At 29.9% G+C, this 10,066-nt stretch overlaps 1 protein-coding gene across 1 annotated transcript; it reads left to right on the top strand.

The window, feature by feature from the left end:
• The first annotated feature begins 404 nt into the window (after positions 1-404).
• On the top strand, positions 405-7,593 carry LOC133329441 (AN1-type zinc finger protein 5). The gene is made up of 4 exons (XM_061537914.1): positions 405-544; positions 620-778; positions 5,837-6,005; positions 7,349-7,593. The coding sequence occupies exons 1-4, from the start codon at positions 446-448 to the stop codon at positions 7,495-7,497; spliced, it is 576 nt and encodes a 191-aa protein (XP_061393898.1). The 5' UTR covers positions 405-445; the 3' UTR covers positions 7,498-7,593.
• Positions 7,594-10,066: the final 2,473 nt, after the last annotated feature.

Genomic DNA, 10,066 nt, shown 5'->3' with positions numbered 1-10,066 from the left:
TTGTTTTATTAAATTGGACTAGAAAAACGACAAAATTCCTCAAAGTAAATACAATCCAAAAGATTGAATAGCAACAACTACAACAAAAAGACAAACAGCTGGGAACACATTCTCCACTACTACTACAACATTTTTTTTTGCAATATCATACAACAACGTTTTTTGATCTCTTAAGCCAACACACCCCCTCCCTCAAGTGTTTTTTAAAGCAAAGCAACTAAATTTATAAAATTTTTATTACAAAACAACAACAAAGAAGAAGAAGCAAAAAGTTCACATCCTTTACAACAACAGTTAGCAACAAAACAACAAATTACCTTTTAGCCGCAATAAGATTTTCGCTGGGCGAATAAAATTACTGCAATTTAACTAAATTAACCAACCAACCAATACCGGCGTTATAAAAAAGCATCCCCAACCACCACAACAAAACCAAAACAAAGCAATGGAACGTGAATCAAATCCGATGCAACCTATGTGCCGCTCTGGTTGCGGCTTCTATGGCAATCCAGCCACAGATGGTTTGTGCTCAGTTTGTTACAAGGTACTGTACACTTTTGAATTATTTAATTTTCTAATCGATTTTTAATATCAATTTCTATTCTTTATTTTTGTTTAGGACTCATTGAGAAAAAAGCAACAACCACCTGTTGGCAGCACACCCGTATCAGTTCCAAGCCCACAACCAAGTCCCACATTTAGTCCAGCCATTACAATACCTTCAGCCGCACAGCCAACAGTACAGAGTTTACAACAGCAACACAATGAAATTAAGGAGGTAAGTAGCAGCCGAAACGAAATTAAAAAAGAGATAGTGGATAGATGTTTTAATCAAAGATAGGTTTTTTAAATTAAAAAAATCGCAGTTCATTAGGGTTTATTTTTGTCCTATAAATAAATCACCACTGAAAATGGAGGGCTTATTTTATCTATCAAATATTCAATTTTTGTATCGATAAAATTCTGTGTCTATGAGTATAAATCTTAAACGAGCTTCGAATGCTACCTATAGAAAAAATTGGAGTCCTTAAAAAATATAAAATTGGTCAATAGAGTCAATAGAGAACCATTTTTTCCATCGATAAAAAATCCACAAAGAACAGGAAAATTATATACCATAGAGAGTTTATTTCTGTAGAGGACCCAGATAGCTGAGGACTAATTTTTTTTTTTTTTTGAAAAAATTCTCGGTCGATCGTTTTTTCCTGTTGCCTCTATTTTGTATACTGAGTTCCCTGTGGGTAGTAAATCTTCCTATCAAAAATGAACAATGTACCCTCGATTTTTTTTTCATTTATGGGATTTTCGACACGTTTTTCAACCGAGTTTGCTCGTATTTGATATTTTAATTTTTTATTATGGGGTAAATCTTTCTTCCAAAAATGATCAATGTAGGTGCAAGGTTTGTTATAGCGCCTATATAACGATACCTCCCAAATTTCGGTATTTAGGAGAGTTTGGGCTACTTTTTTCAAGCAAATTGTTTATAATTTTATATTTTGGGTTCTCACTGAGTGGTAAATCTTCCTAATAAAAATTATAAATATCGGTCCACATTTTGTTATAGACATCTTATAACAGTACCCTCGATTTTCGATGTTTTGTACATTTCCCATATGTTTTTCAACCAAGTTGGCTCATATTTGGTATTTTGGGTTCTCATTGGCTGGAAAATCATTGTACCAAAATGTGCCAATATCGGTCCACATTTTAATATAGGCCCCATTCAACGATTCCCCCAAATTTCTAAAACCGCCTTGGGTCTTCCTATCAAAAATTACAAAAATAATCTCTCCATCTTTGGGTAGTATAGCCTCTCATATAAAGGTCCAACCCCCTTTATAGGCGTTTTTGATTTGTCTAGACCCATTTTACTTTAATTTTATATTTTGAGATTTCATAGAATTGCAAATAAATCTTCCTACCAGAAATTAGTTATATCGGTTCACGTAGGGATGGATTTTCAATCTTCCAATAAAAAATGTAAAACATAATCTTTCGATCTATGGGTAGTATAGCCTCTCAAATGAAGGTCCAGCTCCTTTATAGACGTTTATGATGTGTCTAGACTCTAGACCCAGTTTTCCAACCTAAGTAGGCATTACGAAGTGAATGTAATTTGACTCCTAGTACCAATTTCCAATGACATAGTCTACATATAAAAGTCCCCACTAAATGGCGGGTGCTATACAAAATTTGGGTCATATGTTGTTAACGATGTTTTTACTTGTTCTATAGAAATAAATTCTAGGCGTTAAAGGAGTTGATTTGTGTATAATGTTTTTAAGAAAAAAATCATTAAACCATTTAAAATTAAAATTCTCTTAACGAAGCTAAACTGCGAATATTTTTTGCTGATTTTCTTTATAGAACAATTTCCGTTTTCTCTACAAAACCCGTTTAATCCTTTGAGGATCCGTATTCTATACCAAACTCGAAAATGTTTGTCTTATATAGCCTAGACTTAAAAGTCAGCTATGTCATTTGTTTTCTATAATTTTCAAAATTCCAAAATCGAAGAACTTCAATTTTATATCAAGCAAGTTTGGTCTTGATCTCTATTATTTTCCTTATTCAATATCCTCCCTCATTGATGATGGCAAATAATGATCCACAACAAACAAATAATATCTCGCAAATATTAAATAATCTAAACCAAGAAGAAGAAGAACTACAACAATCACTACCTTCAACTTCAAGAAAATTAAAAGAAAAATTACAAAAAGCTTTTAAAACATCCGGAGAAAGTTCATCAGGAAAAGAGAGGACTTCTTTAAAAATCAAATATTTCCTAAATCCACATAAGAAATTAGATCCCTCCTTGGCAGTAAAGGCGGCAAGAATTTTAACAACACCCACAAAGGGTCAGAGGCCAGCGGATAAAATTACCGTGGCGGCTAGTGTCAGTGGGAAAAGTGGGAGAAAGAATACACAACAAGATATAGTTATTAATGATAATAATTTAACAGCTAATCAAATAGAAAATAACGAATCTGAAGATATTGGAATTACTTTTCCCACTACTCCGAGTGTTCATAAAATTTCCAAAAAATCCATATCAATTTTCAAAAGAAAATACAAACAATTTAAGAAATCATTCTCTAAACAAGCAAATAATACAACAACTTGCAACGAAATTGCATCTTCTGCAAACACTGCTTCTGGATCTTCTCGAAAAATTCCTATTCCTTCTAAGCCCAAGAAATCGATTGATTTGGAAAGCAACGCCATAAAACCCATAAACGTGCCTCAGCATTTATTACAAGAATTTACAACCAATTTAAATGTCTATGATCGGCAACAGGTGGTTAATGCAAATAATCTGATAACTTCAACATCATCATCACCACCATCCTCCACATCAATTTTTGAAACCCAACCCCGTGTTCATTTACATAGTGTTGTTGTGAACACCATCATGGCTGGCAGAAAGAAATCAAACAATGAGACAAAGAAAAATGCCAAGAAAACGAAAGCCAAGGATTCCAAGGAAACAAGTAATAACTCGAAAGAGGATACCACCACCTACCCAGCAAAAGGGAAAGGCATGATGATTTCTAGTTGTGGGATAGATGAAAATGAAAGCGAACAACCATCATCGTCAAGGAAAAGGGTATTGAATTTTTTGTCTACATAAACAAATTCTTAATCCATTAGGGACAAAAGTTTCTCCTACAGAATTTTTCTATTGAAAAAAGTTCGGTCTATTTCTAGTGTATGCAGCCAATAGGTCTATGTCTTGAGCAGAATTTCGAAATTTTGCATATACATTGCTACTACTCCAAGTATGTTTGTATAGGATTTGTTGGTCCCATAATACTGTTCCTCCCAATTGACTGCAATTCGATATATTGTATAGCAAACTTTCTTATCCAAATTTACCACTATTGGTCCACTTTCTAATGTAATTTCGATATTTTGGACGTTTTGTAAAGAATCGGTTATCATTCGTATAACCCAATTTGTGGTATTTTAAGGGTTCAAAAAAAAAAAAAAACGAAACTTAACACACATCTTTCTAGACTTAATTCAGTACGCTATGCAAAATTTCGTGCATATCGAAATATATTTAGGGACTTGGTGCACCATTTACATTAAATCGGACGAATATATATATATATATATATGGGAGGTATATCTAAGTCTGAACCGATATTCACGAAACTTAACACACACCATTCCAGACTTAATTCAATACGCTGTGCCAAATTTCGTGCAAATGGAAAGATATTTAGGGATTTTTACGCACCATTTACCTTAAATCGGACGAAAATATATATGGGAGCTATATCTAAATCTGAACCGATTTTCACGAAACTTACTACACATCATTCTTGACTTAATTCAATACGCTGCGCCAAATTTCTATATATCGAAATGTATATAGGGACTTTGGTGCACCATTTGCCTTAAATCGGACGAAATTATATATGGAAGCTATATCTAAATCTGAACCGATTTTCACGAAACATGGCACACATCACTCCAGATGCATTTCAGTACGCTATGCAAAATTTCGTGCAAATCGAAAGATATATAGGAACGTTGGTGCACCATTTACATTAAATCGGACGAAATTATATATGGAAGCTATATCAAAATCTGAACCGATTTTCACGAAACATGGCACACATCATTCTAGACTTGAATTCAGTACGCTATACCAAATGTCGTACAAATCGAAAGATATAAAATATATAAAATTCCTCTATTTTTACACAGAAAAATCTCCAGTCTTACCTTTTGGCAATGGCTATTTTTTCCGATTCCTTTGAGTCTTCGTCATATTTTATATCGTTGCCAAACACCAAATATATTAATTGATTGAACAAATCAAAAAAATTAACTTTTGTTTCATTTGATGATCTTTGATTTTTTATTTCAGTTTTTTGACAATTGTGCGTTTTTATGTACCTCTTTCATCACAGCTTCTTTTCGTTCTGGTCGTCATTGCCAATTTAATTTACATTAAAAAATATGTACATTTTTTTCTTTCATTCTTCTCTTGGCACACAAAAACCTCAAATCGCATGTCGTCGTCCCGTTCATTTGGTGCTTTTGTAAAAAAAAACTCGTGACTTGTGATTTTTGTTCTTGTCCCTCAAAATAATAATACCTACAATCACATTCGGTCATGTTGTACAAGTAGTGGTTCTTCTTTGCCTTTGTTTGCTCTGATGATGAATGAAATTGAAATTCTTGTTCTTTTTTTCTTTCTTTTGACACACAGTTTGTGTAATTCATATAATGGATTCTAATGGTGAAAATAGAGAAGAACCATCACCACCAATACCGATCAGGGTAGGGATATTAATTGTCATAATTCTTTTCATTTAAATTTTTCATATTTAATTGCTTTGTCGCCCCTTAGGTGATTGTGGTGATTCATTCAAAGGCACTAACAAAAATTGAATGACAAAATGTTACAATTAATTAATGCTACTAAAAAAGATATTGTTTTTTTTTTAAGTCTGCCGACTTCTGTTTTTTTCAATGGTTCTGTAAAAGAAATGAAAATAGATTGTAGCCTTCCAGAAGTTCAGAACTGTGTATAAAACGAAAATTTCGTTTCTGTAAAAGAAAAGAGGATAGATAATTATAATACTAGGAGAAGAGACGCGAAAGATTAAACGCCATCCTTTGCAATCCTACAGACAATTTCCATGAAATCAAAATTAACAAGTTCAATTTAAGGGTAAATTTTTAAAAATTGTATTTGGAAAATTATTTTTTTAATAAAAACTACACTTCTGATTTTTTCACCTTATTTGTTTTAATATTTTTATGTGACTGTAATTATTTTATTAATTAATTTTTGTTCTTTTCTATTTTTCAGAAAATAAATGAAGAAAACACAGCCAAAACTAGCAGCGAAACAGCCGCATCCGCCGGTCCATCAACTTCCACCGAACCAGCCGAAGAAGATAAAGACAAGGAAGATGACAAAGATTCTAAAAAGAAAAAGAACCGTTGCTCCGAATGTCGCAAGAAAGTGGGCTTGACAGGTACGTATTTGGCCAGTATTATTTTTTCAAAGCGAGGAAAAATAGAAAATTCAACAACAACAATATATTAATTTAAAATATATGGATTAGGGATGTTTCCAACTATACACGGGTATTATCATTGCCACCTCAAGAAAATGATCCTCTGTTATATTCAGATCTGGCTATTGATCGATCTAGATGTTCAATTGTATGCCTTGGACCCCTGCCTCTAAATCATGAAGATCTCTACTGTATTGTGAGGCTAAGCAGGAAACATATCCATAAGGCTATGGATTAGGGACCAAGAAAATGGACCTTTGGTACGATGAGTAGACACTCTGACTGCAACACTCGATGTGCAGTCCCAGACAGGAGTTTTAGATGTGCACCGATTCTCATCCAAGGAGATGAACACGTCCACATACGTGTGATCGATTGTAATCTGCACTATGATGGGTTTGAGTTTGTTGCTTTAAAAGATAGATTCATTCATTCTTTTGAGAATATGAATAGAATCACTTTCTGAGTCGATTTATACAAGTCCTTCCGTCCGTCTGCATGTCCATGTTAAATTGTAAACAATGTGCAGGTCGCATTTGTGATCCGATTTGCATGAAATTTTGTATACCTCGTTTATTTGGACCAAGCCCTATTGAAATTGAATATCGGTTCAGATTTAAATATAGCTCCCATATATATTTCCGTCCGATTTCATGTAAATGGTGCATCAAAGTCCCTATATTTCGTTCGATTTGCACGAAATTTTGCATAGCGTACTGAATTGAGTCGAGAATGATATGTGCTAAGTTTCGTAAAAATAGATTCTGGTTTTGATATACCTCCCATATAAAAAAATTCGTCCGATTTCATGTAAATGGTGCACTAAACACCCGATGTTTGTTCCATTAAGACGAAATTTGGAATATCATACCTTATTGAGCCTGTAATGACGTGATTTATGTTTCGTGAAAATGGGTTCTGATATATATATAGCTCCCATATATATTAGATAACCCCTAAACGAGGGTCTCGACTGATTTTAAAGATCCCAACCACATTTTCCAAACGAAGAGCTTATAATTTGGCATTTGGATGGTCGAATCCATTTGATAGACAATTTGCATCTCGATGGTCCATGTTTTGACACAGTCCCTAATTAGGGTCCAGACCTATTCTACGTAATTTGAGTCTTGAAATTTAAAGACTTATTTTTCATTTATAAGGTTTTTTAATTAAAAAAAATTGAAACTTCATTTTCCTCTATTTTGTTGTTGGATTTCAATTTCCCTATTTTTTTGTTTTCTATAATTTTTATTTTAAAGAAAATTTCTCTAATATTGTATTTATCTTTTATTCCTTAGGTTTCCTTTGCCGATGCGGTGGTCTTTACTGTGCTGTCCATCGATACAGCGATAAGCACAATTGCACATTTGATTATCGGGAACACGGAGCCCAAGAGATCAGACGCAATAATCCGGTAGTCGTTGGCGAGAAAATACAAAAAATTTGAACTTTTGTGCCATCATCTTTAAACAACTTTATAATAATAATATAATTCTTATACATACATCTATATATAAATATAAACAAGAAAAAAAACAGAAAACACAAAAAACTTATAAATATTAAATATACATTATAATATAAATATATTAAAAAACAAACAACAACCACTAAAAGAAGAGGAACCAGAAACAACTAATTTAAAGATATATTTAAAAATTAAAACAAGAAGAAGAAAAAAATTACAAAAAAATAATAAAAGAAAAAAATTATACATGAAAAAATACCCCTGTAATAAAAAAATAGTGCTCTCCAACAACAACAAGAAGAAACCATAGCCACCATTTAACTACTTCTCTCATAACTCCTCCTCCTCTATTCACATAAAAAACACACACACAGACGACACATAATTCATAATTTCAGTAAAATAAATAAAATAAATCATTGAAGTTTCTTATTTTGTTTTGTAAAATAAATTAAAAAAAGAAGAAGTAAAGAAAAAAACCCTAAAAGAAAATTAAGTTGTCTTCTCTAATATATAAATAATTATTTTTATTTTTTTAAATTAATGGAATAATGTTTAATTTCATTTGCAATCCAAACACACATACACACACAAACAATATTATAACTACACCTACCTACCAACTCTACCTACTATAAAAACAAACAACAAAACAAATATATATTTGCAATTAGCGTTTTTTTTTCTGTAGTAGAAATTTTTTTGATTTAGTTTTCATTATTATTATTATTAATATTATTATTTTTTTGTTTTTAATTAATTATAATATATAAAAATAATAAACAATTTCAAAGGGAAAAATACACATATATATTTTTTAATTTTATTTTTTTTATTATTATAATAATAATTATTATGATTTTTTCTTTTTTTTTTTGAGCTCTTGTATAGAAACCAAGTTTTAGTACTACTACCACATTAATTTACAACATACAAAAACAAAAACACATCAAACCACACATTTTTAAGGGATAAAATTTAAAATTAATGCAAATTTAATACATATATATATTTAAGACGTTAATATTTTTTTCTTCTTTCTTTCATTCTTATTCTATATATACATATATATTAATAGGATATTCTCGATATATATAATAAACAAACAAAAAATTAAATAAATAAAATTTAAAAAAAATTATAAAAATAATAATTCTCTATATTTGTTCGCTACACCATTTTCAAATGTTCTATACAAATTTTAATTAATTGGAAATAAAGAATTCAAAAAAATATTCAATTGAAATAGAGAGATTTTTAAATGAATGTTGAATAAAAAAAATTAATTCTGAAAAATATTTCAAATAAAATTCGCAATATTCTTAAATAAAATTTGGAAGATTTTCTTAATAAAAATGGGTATGGAATTAAAAAAAATCGGTTTAATTTCAAATTTAAAAATTAATCTAATTTTCAATAGATTTTTTAGTAGAAGTAAAATATTTGTTGAAAAAAATTTTTGATAAAAAAACAACTATAAAATTAAAAAAAAAATGACTATTTTATTTCAAAACAATATTCAAATTATTTTCGAAACAATTCAAATGCAAAAATCAGTTAAAATCCAAATTCGAAAAAATTGCCTAATAGATTGTTTTAGTAGAAATAAAATATTTCTTTTTTTGCTTTTTTTTTTTTTTTTGATTTGTCTTAATAGCTATAGAATTAAAAAATATATATTTGATTTCAAAACTATATTGAAATTTTTTGGTAACATTGCCTTATAAAAATTAAAAAGAAACAAAACTTAAAAATATTTAACATAAATTCGAAATTGTTGTGTACACGATTTTCGAATTGAATGTAAGGAATAATTTGAATATTCGAATTTTTTCTGAAGGTATTTTTTCAATAAAATTGAAATTCTTGCAGTTATTTTTTAATTGAATGTAAGGAATAATTTGAATATCTGAATTTTTTCTAAAGGCATTTTTTTTCGAGAGACAAAAAGTATTGTGATCTTGGTTTCAATGCCTTTGAAATTCCTTTAGAGAAAAAATCGAAAATTCCACACTCAATAAAATCGAAATTCTTGCAATGTTTTTTTAATATTTAAAAAATCCACTATATGAAAAAGTGTGAAATGGGAATTTCGACTTCCAAGAAGAATTTTTGAAGTCACGCCTCTATTAACTTCAATTATTTAATTTTCATACGATACCGAAATGGTTAATTTGGGATTCACATTTCTCAAATTTTTTATAATAGGTGTGAATATTCGAAAAAAAATCAATATAAAATTGAGAATATGTTTGGAATTCAACTCAAACAATGATAAACCGAGGAGATTAGAGAAAAATTGAAAGGCATTATAAATTTTAAAATTTGTTAAAATTAAGAAAAAATAGAATACAATTTTCAGGATTTTATTCGATTTTTTTACATTTGAATTCCTTGCAATTATTTTAAATATTTTTTTAAAGCAAGGTATTTTTAAAAAAATCAATGTGGGTTTGTAATATTTTTTTTTTAATTTCAAATTAGGGAATTAAAAAAATCAAAAGTAATTAAAAAAAAACAATTTGAAATATTTTGTTAATTTTTTAAA

The sequence above is a fragment of the Musca vetustissima genome, unplaced genomic scaffold, assembly GCF_032173495.1.
Source record: "Musca vetustissima isolate MV318-11 ecotype Yass unplaced genomic scaffold, APGP_CSIRO_Mvet_v1 utg27537, whole genome shotgun sequence".
NCBI classification, from domain to species: Eukaryota; Metazoa; Arthropoda; class Insecta; order Diptera; family Muscidae; genus Musca; species Musca vetustissima.
This window is presented reverse-complemented; position numbering and strand designations above follow the sequence as displayed.

What these genes read in the sequence shown, in the direction of transcription:
- LOC133329441 (XM_061537914.1), top strand. Translation starts at nt 446, where the DNA reads ATGGAACGTGAATCAAATCCGATGCAACCTATGTGCCGCTCTGGTTGC. An exon ending in TGTGCTCAGTTTGTTACAAG is followed by an intron (nt 545 to 619) that starts GTACTGTACACT and finishes ATTTTTGTTTAG; the next exon opens with GACTCATTGAGAAAAAAGCA. An exon ending in CAAGAAAGTGGGCTTGACAG is followed by an intron (nt 6,006 to 7,348) that starts GTACGTATTTGG and finishes TTTATTCCTTAG; the next exon opens with GTTTCCTTTGCCGATGCGGT.